The sequence below is a fragment of the Peromyscus maniculatus genome, chromosome 8 (genome assembly GCF_049852395.1).
Source record: "Peromyscus maniculatus bairdii isolate BWxNUB_F1_BW_parent chromosome 8, HU_Pman_BW_mat_3.1, whole genome shotgun sequence".
Taxonomy (NCBI): domain Eukaryota; kingdom Metazoa; phylum Chordata; class Mammalia; order Rodentia; family Cricetidae; genus Peromyscus; species Peromyscus maniculatus.
The window spans coordinates 18,289,327-18,303,187 of NC_134859.1; the positions used below are offsets into that span (position 1 = coordinate 18,289,327).

The window sequence follows — 13,861 nt, forward strand, 5'->3', positions numbered from 1 at the left end:
CTGGCCCACGTGGTGCGGAGGGCGGGGTGGGGACCACTTCCTAAGATTAGGGGCGGGGCACCCAAGCTCCGCCTCGAGGAGGGCGCGCCTGCCAACCCGGGCCGGGAGGGGCGGGGCTTCGGCCAAGGTTTAAAGAAACTTGTTGCGGGTCCCAGAACTGAGACAGAGCTGCAGCGGCGGGTGAGCGGCAGCTGGGCGCCTGCGGCGGGGACAAAGATTGGGTCCTGCGTGGCAGCCTTGGAGTGTCCGTCCACAGCGTGACCTGGCGCGACCACTGCGTCCATCCCCACTGAGCACCCCTCCGTGCGTGGCCCCGATGCTGGACATGAGTGAGGCCCGCGCCCAGCCGCCCTGCAGCCCGTCCGGCACCGCTAGCTCCATGTCACACGTGGAGGATTCAGATTCCGACGCGCCGCCGTCGCCCGCGGGATCGGAGGGCCTGGGCCGCGCGGGGGGCGGCGGCCGAGGGGACTCTGCTGAGGCAGCAGACGAACGCTTTCCAGCCTGCATCCGTGATGCCGTGTCACAGGTGCTTAAGGGCTATGACTGGAGTCTGGTGCCCATGCCCGTGCGCGGCGGCGGTGGCGGCACGCTCAAGGCCAAGCCACACGTGAAGCGGCCCATGAACGCCTTCATGGTGTGGGCGCAGGCGGCGCGCCGCAAGCTGGCCGACCAGTACCCGCATCTCCATAACGCAGAGCTCAGCAAGACCCTGGGCAAGCTGTGGCGGTGAGTGTGGGGACTCATGACACTCTGGCTGAGGAGGGGAACGTAAGGGGCTGAAGGAGGTGGCGTCGTGCCCAAGCTTGGGTTGTGCTCCTGGGCTGCTTCCAGGGTGGGTCTGATGGAAAAACACCTTGGTCAACAGAGACCAGACACCAGATGTGGGACCTTGGAGATGGACCCAGGCCAGTGCCTGGAGTGTGACCCTCCAGCGCTTTCTCCCCTCCTGGGGTATCCTGCTGAGAACTGCAGAACTGGGGATCCCACCATGGCCTGCGGGCATAGCGGCAGGCATCAAGCTGCTTTGTCCTGGGCAAAAGCTGGGACTCGGGATAGCCAGGAGGAGTCCAAGTCTGCCGGCTGGTACTGTCCCCAGGTACCTCTCCCAGGCCACACCAACCTGGGATGGAGGAAGGGAGGAGTGGGTGGAAAGTGAGAGTCTCACTGGGCACTTTGGCATGAGAAAGGCAGGCACTATTGAAGAAGACAGAAGTTCCTCAGCACAGCACATCCCAAACCTCCCAAGCCGCCTCTGCTTGAGTTTGAAACGGTCCACGTTAGTAACACTGGGCTGAGCAGGACAGCGAGGTGGTCTTGCCCATCTCAGCTTTGCCCGCAGGCAGAGGTGCAAGGCCGAGAGATTCTTGGGGTGTGTGTGTGTGTGTGTGTGTGTGTGTGTGTGTGTGTGTGTGCGCTCAGAGGACAGTCTCCTGGATTTTGCCTTCACCGCTGGAAGCTTGAGACCCAAAGGACAGCAAACCCGGCTGCCTTGAGTCACAGCAGGCTCCCCGGAAGCCTCGCCTTTGTCAAAGTGTGGTTTTCACTGGGTCCTGCCTTCCTCCTGGAGAATGACTGAGCCAGCGGGGTGGGAGAGACAGAGCAAATAGAGTTGGAAAGGGGGAACTCAGGAAAGACGGGGAATCGGGGTCTTGCTTGTTCCTTGGACTATAAAGACATACAGTCCTCACCACACAGGCCTCCCCACTGTCCCACTGGGGCTGGGATTCTCAGCATGAGAGCAGGCTACCCACTGGAGGGTGTCCTGGCCTCTCCAGCACCCTCCCCAGTGCCCCTGCCCTCTGACTCCAGGCCAACTCCCACAGCAGTGCATGGGCCGGTACTGCCTGGGCCCTTGGCAGCCCTGGAGCTCTGTGGACATCCTTGCCCTGCTGTGTTCTCTGCAGCTTGCTGAGTGAAAGTGAGAAGCGTCCCTTCGTGGAGGAGGCTGAGAGGCTCCGTGTCCAACACAAGAAAGACCACCCAGATTACAAATACCAGCCACGACGAAGAAAGAGTGTGAAGGCTGGCCGGAGTGACTCGGACTCTGGCACAGAACTGGGCCACCACCCTGGTGGTCCCATGTACAAAACCGACGCAGTCCTCAGCGACGCACACCACCACAGCGACCACACAGGTAGGCTCCCGGACCCTTAGCATGGGGTGGGCGGTAGTGGAACTGACCTGGAGTGTGGGAAGGCCTTTCCGCCAGGCTTGGCAATCTGCAGAGGGCCAGACCTTCCCTAGCCCCCTGAAAAAGCTTCTCTGGATATAGCTATTTCTGATGCTCAAGAAGAGGAGGGCTGCGTAGCCCCATCTAGCATTCTGGAGATGATGTGTATTCAGTGGGACTCACACACAATCTGCCTCCACTCTTCAATGACAGTAGCATCGGTCAACAGCCCCAGCTTCAGAATCAGGCTGGTGGGTGGGGTCCCAGCAGCTAAGCAGCCTCAGTGAAGCTGGAGGTAGGCCGTGAGCTTCCCTTTACTCGGCTGTGATGGGGGAAGAACGGGGTTGTGTGGGTTCAGCTTGGTCCTCTGCCCAGGACCAGGCATTCCAAGAGTGCCCCATTAATGCTAGTTCTGGTGGGGCCGCCTGGCCACCTTCCACCCCCCACCCAGGTCTTCAGGGAGGGGCCTTGGGTCTTCCCACAGCACAGTGCTTAACGGAATTTTCTCAGCCAGTAAGTGAGGGCTAGGTCTGAGTTTGCAGGAATTTCTGGGAAGGTAAGGAAACAAAAAGCTGTTGATTCGTACCTGTGGCAGTTACCAAGGTTCCTGGTGTCACCCACCATCTCCACCCTGGTCCCACAGAAGGGGCATTCATCCTTGAAATATACTCTCTTCCTCAGGCCAGACCCATGGGCCGCCCACCCCACCCACCACCCCCAAGACAGACCTGCATCAGGCCAGCAGTGGAGGCAAGCAAGAGCTAAGGCTGGAAGGGCGCCGCCTGGTGGACAGCGGGCGCCAGAACATCGACTTCAGCAATGTGGACATCTCCGAGCTCAGCAGCGAGGTTATCAGTAACATGGATACCTTTGATGTCCACGAGTTTGACCAGTACTTGCCCCTCAATGGCCACTCAGCCCTGCCCACAGAGCCCAGCCAGGCCACTGCCTCTGGGTCCTATGGGGGCACCTCCTACTCCCACTCCGGGGCCACTGGCATAGGAGCATCCCCTGTGTGGGCCCACAAGGGAGCTCCCTCGGCCTCAGCCTCGCCCACAGAGGCAGGACCCCTTCGGCCACATATCAAGACAGAGCAGCTGAGCCCCACCCACTACAACGACCAGTCACATGGCTCACCCGGCCGTGCTGACTATGGCTCCTACAGTGCCCAGGCCAGCGTCACCACGGCTGCCTCTGCCACAGCCGCCAGCTCCTTCGCCAGTGCACAGTGTGACTACACTGACCTCCAGGCTTCCAACTACTACAGCCCCTACCCTGGCTACCCGCCCAGCCTCTACCAGTATCCTTACTTCCACTCATCCCGCCGACCCTACGCCTCACCACTGCTCAATGGGCTCTCCATGCCACCTGCACACAGCCCCAGCAGCAACTGGGACCAGCCTGTGTACACCACCCTGACCCGGCCCTGAGGCTGCTGCATCCCGGGGCACTCAGTGCCCACGAAGTCTAGCCAGGTCTTTGAGGTCTTCTGGAAGCGGGACTCGGTAGAGGGTGGAAGCAGCCTGCACAGCCTCGCTCCGTCAAGTGCCTGCTGAATCTGCAGGAAGCCAGCCTTTGTCCCCCTGTGTCCCTTTGCCTCTGGATATCCAAGCTTCTGCCAGGGGACAGAGCTCTCTTTTCCTCCACTTCTCTTTCTCTGAGGTAACTGGTGATTTCTGAAACAGCCATTCTGTCACTCTCCGGTTTGGGTGAGTGGGTACCAGCTCCTGGGTCTTCCATCTCCGTAGAAGAGGAGACAGCTACCACTAAGGACAAAGGAGAGAAGGGGCCTCGGGTCCTTACCAGTCCGGCCAAGAACTCCCTGGGTTCAAGGGATGTTGTTCCCATGGTGAAAGCACATCTGTGGACGCTCGGGATACATCCACTCGGGCATCTCTTGGGACCGATGTGAGATCGAGGGTTTCTCATTACCACAGTTCTTCCCAGCAAGGTTTGGCTGAGACAAACACTTCTCGTGTTTATTTTTATTTTTTGTAATTTTTATTTTTAAGGCTTAAACATGTCTGTTTTGAAAGCTGTTGAAGATGTATTTATGTTCTGTATTATTTTATCTTTAATTAATGAAGTAATTTGTGCAGAGAGTAGAATTTAAGACAGAACGAAAGCGGGGAAGCTTGTTTTGTAAAGGGCAGGAGGGAAGTGGTCCAGCACCCCGTGGCATCTCTTTGCTCGGCCTTCAGATGGCCCGGGAGGCCTCCACCAGGCACAGGAGGAAACGATTTACCTCTTGGGGTCTGGTTGGAATGAAACGCCCAGCACCAGCGTCAGGTCGGGCATTGGAAGACAGGGATGTCATCTCTGCCCTCAGTGGTGCCAAGCGGTAGAAGACAGAATTCCTGCAAGTTGGCAGCTGCAGAACCACGATAATCTTGGCTCTTTGGCACCAGGCGCTGCTTACCAAGCTGTGAAGAAAGAGCCTCCTCCACTAACCTGCCTAGGTTCCTAGTTAGAAAATAACACCTGCTTCACTGCCTCGCTTTGCTGTGTGCTGAGTGGTGTAACCGGCTACTTTACAGAAACTTGTGCCTTTGAGACTTTGTACATGTAATCACATTGGAGAAGTTTGCTTCTTTTTAATTTTTCTACTTTTCCTACCTTTTTTTAGAGGGAAAAAACTGTCTTTTTTTTTTCTTTTAGTGTATCTCCTTCTGGGAGTGGGAGTGGGAACCACAGCAAACTCATTTTTTATGCAATCTATTTTTTTTTTTTTGGCATTGAATTCAGAAAGACATTTGCTGTCCTTCGCCTGCTCTGTTTCGCCACTTTCTGACCAAGCAATGCTAACTTTTGTACAGATCAATTTGATAAAATTTAAAAAAAAAATGCTTTTTATCTACTTGGAGCATGTTTTGTGTATTACTTCTCTCAAGCCTGGGCGTTCTTTCATGAAGATTCCTAGGAGGGAGGTGACACATTGCTCAGGGTCTGGTTCCAGCTGCCCTGAGCCGGCCACTGTGAGGGGGTCCAGAGCCCACTCAGACCCCCCCCAAGGCAGGGGCTTCACCTCATCTTAGGGAGGTGGCCAGACACCCCCTCACACACACTTGGTCTGAATTTGAACACCATGCCTTTAGCCTTGTCTGGCTTCCTCGTTTTTAGGGGTTACTCCCAAGTAGTCAAACACAGGTCCAGATGGGCCCTTCCAAACCATGTTTTCCTCCCAGGCTAATCGAGGCTGGTATCTGGGTAGCTGTGTGGCATGTCTCAAGCTGATGGGCATTTTTTTTTCGGGGGGTAGGGGTGTCTTGGCTCAGAGCCAGGCTGGGAGCAGAGAAAAACCCTCCCAAGAGAGCCTGGCAGAGCTGTCTGCTCAGAGGGAAGTTTCTAGGGAGAAAATGGTTGTGAGGAGACAGCAAGGGGCCCTTGCCAAGCCTCTTGGGTGCATGTGGCTAGCAGGGGCTGCCAGGGCCGGCCGCACCCCAGCTATGTAGACTGCAGCCTCGGTCTGGGGGTGGAAGGGAGCCACGCCTCTCAAGAACCCCCAGTGTGGAGGGGGGTTACTACTTCCCTTGCCCCGCTTTGAGAAGACTGACTCTAGGGTCAGTTTGGGGAAAGTCACTGGATTTATAAGAGCTCGGAAGGTCTGAGTGCGTCAAGCCTCCAGGTGTGGGGACCGGTGCTGTGAGAACCAGTTTAACGGATGGCTGATGCCTTCACAGCCTGCCGCCCATGTGGACCCAGTCCTGCCAGACCCGCATCCAGCCAAGGGTTGTCTGAACCCATATGGCCCTCGGAGTTCTCTCATTGACACCCCAGACCAAGGAGAACCCCAGGCGCCCGGCTCGCTGACAAAGCCGTGAGGCCCTGCTGCTGGGCTGGGATTAGCTTTGGGGCTTGCCAGGTTCCCAAGGGCCGGGTGGCCCTGCCAGTTCTGTTAGGACTTGGCGAGCCTCCTGAGCATTAACTCCTGGGGCCCGGGCCCGTCGGTCTTGCCAACCAGCCCTGATTCTGAGTGTTGCTTCCTGAGAGCCTCCCTGTATCCGCGCATCACGAAGTGGGACACCAGTGTCCTGGCCCGTCCACCCCACCTTTTTCCTTGCAGATGCCCTGTACTTTGTACCTGCCTCCCTGCTTCCATTTTAACTCCTGGGGCTAGCCCAGCTGGTGGCTTCCCATCGGTACACTAGGCCCTCAGAGGCAGAACCCAAGGCTGGGGCCTGGAGGCTCCCAGGGCTGCATGAGGCTGTGGCTGGGGTCGGCAGGTTGGGGAGGGAGGAGAATTGTTGTGTTGGTCCGTAGGAAGAAATTGTCTGGCACCCAGCATAGCTTCAGTCTAAAAATACTTCCCTGGTCAGCTTCACCCCGAGTCCAAGCGTTGGAGTCCCTTTCTCTCAGAGAGCACCCATCCCATTAGCCAATCCCAGGGGCAGACTGGCAGAAAGTTCCACCTTTTCATTTTCTCGCCCAAAACAAGGTTGGCTGTGACCTCAGTCAAGCAGAATGCCATGTTCAGAAGAAAGGGGCGATACTCCTGTCTGCCCCAGCATCTGAGAGACTGGAGGACCCCCCCCCCCCCCCGGCCCCCGTGCTGATCTTAGGGTAGTGTCAGCTCTAGGGAGCTGGTGTCTGTTTGCTCAAGTTCGCGTCCATCCCGGCTATCAGTTCCTGATAATGGAGGACTTGTACCCTCCAGGCGGTCCCTATCTTTCCAGACTCTCCCAGGTAGTCACATGGGGTCTACCTCCCATCTTTTCTTCCCAGTGTCTGACCTCATGCCAAGGGACTCCAGCCCTGCCCAGGACTGAGCCTCTCTGTCCACCCCACCTCTGCCTAGTTTGCTGGGACCGCTGTTAATGGCATTGGGCCCTGGAGATGTGCTCTGGGTGGTGATGTCCCAGTTGCCAGGCACTGGACAGATATGGACTCTCATCTGTAGGCTGTGGGCCGGCATTATCTCCAGTCCCACTACACCACATCCTGGTCAGTGTGACCCTAAGACGAGGAGATAAACTGCCCCTGTCTGGCAACCAGGCAAAAAATTGTTCCGAGGGAGGAGGATTGGATAGGACAGCACGTTTTCTGTCCTACTTTATGCTAGTAGCACAGAAGACGACCTCCATAACCCAGTCAGGCTCCCTGACTGGCTTTGCCAGCCTTAGCACTGCCACTGGAGGGACTGCTCCCCCACACGGGCAGTCCCCCAGCCAGGATTCTCCCCACGGAGTACCCTGACATTTCCAGGAGCTGCGGTCAATAGGGATATGACCCCCCCCCACACCATCACCACCATCAATTTTTGATTCTTAGGGCATCCTGTAACCCCAAGTCATTTGGGCCGAAACCTGGGCCTCTCTACACGATGGGTATCCGGGGGCTATTGTTTTGCCTGTCTACGAGAGGGGTCTGGAACCGAGCAGTGTGAGATTGAGTGCTCGCCTCACCTACCCCACCCCAGGTCCCTCAGAGCCACCTCATCTTCTGCTGCCGTCTCCAAGAGTCTTGCTTTTCCTCACCCATCACTGAGGATGGTGATTTTTTTTTTCTCACTCCCTCAGACCTCTTGAGAATCTTTTTGCTCTTGTGCAAAATAAGGTGGATGATTTTAAATAAGAAAATAGAGAGAGGAATAGTCAGAGTGCATGTCCTCAGTAGGAACTTAAGGTAGCCATAGCCTAGCTTCTTCCTCTTGCCTATTCCCAGGACGGAGGCCTGTCCACCCAAGGGCCTGTCTCCCTCCCACAGCATCCAGACATATGAACAGCTTCCTGTGGGGAGGCAGGATGGAACAATGGTTAGAAAAGCTGCCACTTACCAGTTTGCTTCGCATGCCTCAGTTTCCCCCACAACCATGATAGAAATTCCCTGAGGATAAACTAGTCAAGCCTGAAGTGTATGGCTCACTGGCTGACCTCTGTGAGTAGCCCCTCCTTCCTGTCTTGGCCAAATCTCAAGGGCACATGTCCCTGGATCCTTGTCCGGTATCAAGTGCCCCTCTCTAAGCCTTTCTATTCCCCGAAAGGGGCTGGAGTCCCAAATGTACATCTGGGCCCCCTACATCAGTCCTGAAGAAGTAAATATTCATCTTTCAGGAGACCCTCCCACACTAGGTTCCTGGACTAGCTCACATCTCGATTTTCTGGGATGTCTAGCACAGAGGATCCTGTAAAGGGTTAAGGGGCGCAGGCAACCATGCCCACAGCGGGTGGAGCGGCTGGTGCTGGGCCAAGAGCTGGGAAGGCACTGCATTTTAATGAATCATTATTGCCGGCAAGGCCTTTGTCTTTCTTTATCCGGTGCACAATAAAAGAATTAATTAGACAGAAAATGGCAGGCCAAGGAACTGACAGGTCATTAAGGGCTGCTGAGTGACCGATGAGACACAGGCCAAGCGGAGTTCCGCCCCGGAATGATAATGGCCAGCCGGGTGCTTTGTATGCAGGACCAGTGGGCCCGGGTGGCCAGCACTGGGGCTGCCATTATGGCCTGAGCAGACACAGGGCTCTGATGATCTGGACAGCAGGGACAGAGAGTTGGGTGGATGAAATCATGTACTAATTTCTGTGTTTGGAACCAGAAGGGATCTTGGGGAGATGGTACTGTTCTTTGAACTTTCATTCTTTGGCTGGGGGTCAGAAGCAGTGCGGGTATAGGGATGGGGCTCCCAATATTACAAAAAGTGGAGGGGGGGGGGACAGCACAGGAGGGAGGAACCGGCTGTGCCCAGCCTTGGCTACTGCTGGCTTTGTTATTCAAACAGGAAACGCAGACTAGCTTTCACACTTAGAAAAATTGAGTTCCCTGCAGGTCGGTGTCCTTCCCAGTGACCACCAAGTGTCCAGAATGGAAGCGTCCAGCCCAGGATAGGAGCAGAGGTACAGCCCAGTCAGAAGCTCGCAGCTAGGTCCGGAGCTGGCCTAGTCTCTACCCGGTCAAACTCGGTGAGACCTGCTGGGGTTCCCAATTATTGGATGCATTCTTGTTTGCTTCCCTGATCTGCAGGGCTGGGAGAGAGGTGTAAAACCCCAGATTGGTTAAAAGAAAGGTCTTCCCTGCTTGCCCCCTGGTGATGTCAGACCACAAGGAGGGTGGGTCGCCAGCCAGTCAGCAATCCTTCCTGGGTTGGATGTTAAGGGGAGCATGATATCACCCTCAGGCTTTGCTGCGCCTCGCCTCTATTTTGAAGCAAGTCTTCCCCAGGGCTGTGCTGCCCTTCTCTCTTCAGCCAAGGAGCCCGGGGTAGGGAAGAGGCCAGCAGCCATCATGGACTTTTATCTAGGAAAGGGCGGCTGCCAAGATCTGCCCCTGGAGCAAGATCTTGAATGCCAGGAACAGCAAGGCTGTGTGGGAGGAACTGCCTGGTCTAGAGGACCGTTTCCTACGTGTAGGTAGAAGCAGGCACTGGGGGAGTCTGGGGGACAGGCGGGGAGGGAGGGATGGTCTCACTTTGTTCCAATCAGAGCAGCAGCCACACCTGTTTCCAGGTAAGGAAACGTCCACCCACCCACCCAGCTTCCCATCTGGCCTCATAGCAGGACATCGGGCGCTGCTTGAAAGGGTTGTCATTACTTGTCATGCTACATCTGATGAGAGAGTCCACGTTCCTTTCTCTCATGTGTACGAGACTGAAGTCGTCCCGGCACCCTCCACATCACCCACCCTCCACATCACCCCCACAAAGCGGCTGAGGTAGTTAGTGTTATCGTCAACTTGACAAGAGCTGGAAGCCTCTAGGAGGCAAGCCTCCAGGCAATACCTATGAGGGATTATTTAGATTATGTTAGCCTCTGGGCATGCCTGTGAGGGATTATCGTGATTAGGTTAATTGAGGGGGCAGACCCACCCTGACAGTGGGTGGCCCGGTGCCTGGGCCCTGGACTGTGTGGAAAGGAGAGAATCAAGCGGTCATGGTCCCTAACCACTGCTGCCCTTTGTCCAGCGGCCTCAGCTCCTGCCCCGCCACCGCCATCCACTTCCCCTGGAACTGTGCGCCAAACTAAATAAACTCTTTCTCCCCTAAGTTGCTTTTGTGAGGGAATTCTGTTAGACTCACAGCCTGCCTTCTCTCCAGTTCCTGGGGCCACACCGTTCATCCAAGGGGTGTGCTTTCTTACAGCAGAGGGAAGGGTGGAGGCTGCCTAAGGCCTGGAGACCCTGGCTTTAGCTGCTCCCTAGTGATCGAGGTTTAGAGCTTCTCTGAGACATGTGCCAGGGTCTGAGGTGAGAGGTACGAGATGCCTGGATTTCCTGTTAATCTCTAGACAGGTACAGCCCTGGAGAAGTTACCGGCCTCTTGAGCTTCATCTGTAAAATGGGAAAGACAACACCTGTCCCCCAAGAACGATGCCCAGGAGATGTGTGTGGCCCAGATGCTTAGTACAGGTTTCATTAAGGAACAGCCACTCTTTATACACTGCCCAGAGTTTTCATTCAACAATAGAAACAAATCGCACCAGCCTGTGATCAGCAAAGATTTAGCATGCTATACAGGGCTGACCTGCACTCTATATGTCTCCTGCCTTCATGCACTTACCCCCTCATCCGTCTATGCATTTCCCATCATCCATCCATCTAGCCATTCATCCATTGCCCATCCATCTATTCACCTGTCTCTCTGTCCATCTAGCCACCCACCTTCCCACCATTCACCCCTTCTAATTAATTTGTCACCCGCCCACCCATCCCACTATCCATACATCTTTCCATTCACCCAACCATCCACTTCCCACCATATGGCATCGATTTATCTATTTACTCATCAGCCATCCGTCCAGTTCTGGGCACTGGACTTAAAGGGGAAGGAGACAGATTCTGCTCTACACTCCCTCAGTCCAGCAGGAAACAGTCGGATGGGACTCGTGCAGGGAACCACAGGAGCAAGGCCTTAACATGCCCTGTGGTTGGGCAGCTTCTTGAGGAAGCCATGGCTCCCTGAGGTTTCCACTGAGTGCCGTCCCTCATCAAGATCTGTGGGCTCATCACTCAACACCAAGCAGACTGATCCAGCCTGCTGCTCTTTCTTGAGGGATCTGACTATGTGAGGCAGGCAGAGCCACCCTCTCACATCACTGGTCCCGGTGAAAATTGGGGTGCACAGCTCACCCTGACTTGCATATTTCTGATTTTTAGCATTGAGAGTCCCATGTCCCACAGGATCCTTTGGTCCCAGGTAAGACAGCTCAGTAGTCTCCCTAATGAGGATGTACAGGAGGTTCCACGCTGGCTATGACCCTTTCTGGAGGAATCCACGCTCTGTGGTATAGATGGAATGGATGGAGAGCAGGTCATCACATGGGGAGCATCACATGTCCTTGGGTGCCCTAATGAGCTCAGGGAGGTCCAGTCATGGCTCTCTGTCCCTGCATCTGTGAATCTGCGGGGAGCACAGGCCGGATGCTTGGTAATAAGTGGTGTATGAACACGTTCTCTCTAGCAAAAGAGAGTCATCGGAGGCTCTGTGATAAAGCAGTGGCAGTATGAAGTTCAGCAGCAACATCGCTCCTTCTCATTGCCCGAAGGAGACCCACAGGAACTTGCTGGAAGGCTATGCCGAGAGCAACCGACAAGCAGGGTGCTGGTTAGTGTTTTCTCAACTCAACACAAGCTACAGCCATCTGGAAAGAGGGAACTTCAATTGAGGAAACACCTCTATCAGATCGGCTTGTAATCAGGTCTGCGGGGTTGATTAATGATTGATATGGAAGGGCCCAGCTCATCCCGGCAGGTGGTCCTGAGTTGTATTTTAAAAGCAAGCTGAGTGAGCGTGAGGAGTAGCACAGGTAAGTAGCATTCCTTTGTGATCTCTGCCTCAGGTCCTGCTTCCAGGTTCCTGCCCTGACTTCCCATCATGGCGGACTGTATGATGAAATAAACCCTTTTCTCCCCAAGTTGCTTTTGGTCATGTTTATCACAGTAATGGACAGCAAATCAGGGCAGGAGAAGAACAAAGAAGGCCTGGGTGGCTGTTGTCTGTCATCTGATGTGATGTCCATCCTGTGACGGGGTGATTTGCTCAGCAGGCACATTGCCAAGATGTTTAATTTAGGACAGTGCCAATGGCCATGAGCTACCAAGAAATGATGGGAGATTCTGCTAAACCCTCTTCCTTTATAAAGACCTGCCACCTGCCGGACAGCCATAGGTAGGAGATGAAAACAGGGCTGGCTAGGGAGATGGTTCCATGAACGAAGTGTTTGCCATGCAAGCGTGAAGATTGGCAGTCAGACCTCTAGGACCTATGCAAAGCCTGGTACGGTAGCGTGCCTCTCATAAGCCCAGGTCTCAACAAGAGACCTTGCCTCAAACAAGGTGGAAGATGAGGATCAACACTGGAGGTTGTTCCATGCTGGCAAGAGTGAGGGCAAGCAGAGCCTCCTCCTCCTCCTGACAGGACTTAATGGGATGAAATCACTAACTATTGTTAGAGCATCAGGTAGCTCCAGATGAAATGTGTGCTTGTGTTCACAAGACTAGCAGGTCCTTTGCAGATGCCCTTGGACTCCCTCACCCTTAGTCATGCCTGGGCAGTGTCTCCTCTCTGACCCTGTCAGACAGGGCTTCCTAAGGACAATCCCGAGGCCCTGAGCAGCAACAGCTCTGTCCGCTGAGCCCTGGCAGAAGGGCTTGTAGCCGTTTTGGGTACTAGGATCAGATCTTATGAAAAGCTCTTGTGAATGAGGCTCCCTCATATGGCACTGGATGCGTGTGAGGGCCTCTGGGCATGCGTCTGGTACTTGTTCTTCTCTGTGTCCAGGTGCAGGAGGCTGCTAGGACCGGCGGCTGCCGGGATGGGGTGTGCTGCAGAGACGGGACGGGACGCTAGGCAGCCAGAGCAGGAAGCTGCCGGCTAGAGCATTTCCTTTCATTAAACACCATTCCCTGCTCCCTCAGCCGCAGGCGAGAATGGATGTCACAGGCAGCCCTCTGCAGGCCCGGGCTGAGTGAGGCATTTTTCATCTCCTCAGGAATGCATGGGGTGTCGGGGGAGTTAGCGGCGCTGTCGCCAGAGGAAGACAGAAACTGTAACAGCGGCGGCAGAGGTGGGCGTCCTGCGCCCATCTGGCAGAAAAGTCATATTCTTGTGAAGCAGGGACCAAGCCAGCTCTGTCTCCTTTGAAAAGGAGACAAATTACGCTTCAATTATTTGATGGGGTCTCGCAGCCCTCGCCCCCGCCTCCCATTCGGCACACCCTGGAGATTTTGGAGGAGCTGACTCCCCTCAGAGAGGGCGCCCGCCCTGTCACCTGTTCCTCCCATTCTCGAGCTAATTCCGCAGGGCCCGTGGGAGGCAGCGGGCGCGCAGATCTGTGTGTGGGCGCTGCCGCTCCCTGCCTCAGTGTCTTTGTGCCTTCTGGTTACAAAACAGGCTGAGCGGCCTCATTTGCATGAAGCCCGAGCGCGGGCTATGAATCCTCCTTCGTTCTGAGTCTGTACAGCTTGAGTCTTCAAGCTGTATCCCCCAGGCTGTATCCCTGGAGATCTGTGGGAGACAGAGCCTAGGTTCAGGGGTGGACGGATGGAGTTCTTGTCTGTGAACTAGGGCTGCGCAACCACGGAACAGCTCAGACTCAGTGTGGGAAGTGGCCGTCACGTGACCCCGCTAGAGGCAACCAGAGGGAGACTGTCCACAGCTGCAAACCTGGGGTTCGGTGCAACTGGCTGAGCCCCCAGTCGTGGAGACTGGGCACCACTCGGAAACAGAGCGGAGTCGAAGTCCTGAGCTACAGAGCA

At 55.4% G+C, this 13,861-nt stretch overlaps 1 protein-coding gene across 1 annotated transcript; it reads left to right on the plus strand.

The window, feature by feature from the left end:
- The first annotated feature begins 154 nt into the window (after positions 1-154).
- Positions 155-5,030, plus strand: Sox8 (SRY-box transcription factor 8). Its single transcript, XM_006978804.4, has 3 exons — positions 155-729; positions 1,908-2,137; positions 2,855-5,030. The coding sequence occupies exons 1-3, from the start codon at positions 317-319 to the stop codon at positions 3,601-3,603; spliced, it is 1,392 nt and encodes a 463-aa protein (XP_006978866.1). The 5' UTR covers positions 155-316; the 3' UTR covers positions 3,604-5,030.
- The last annotated feature ends 8,831 nt before the right edge of the window (positions 5,031-13,861 follow it).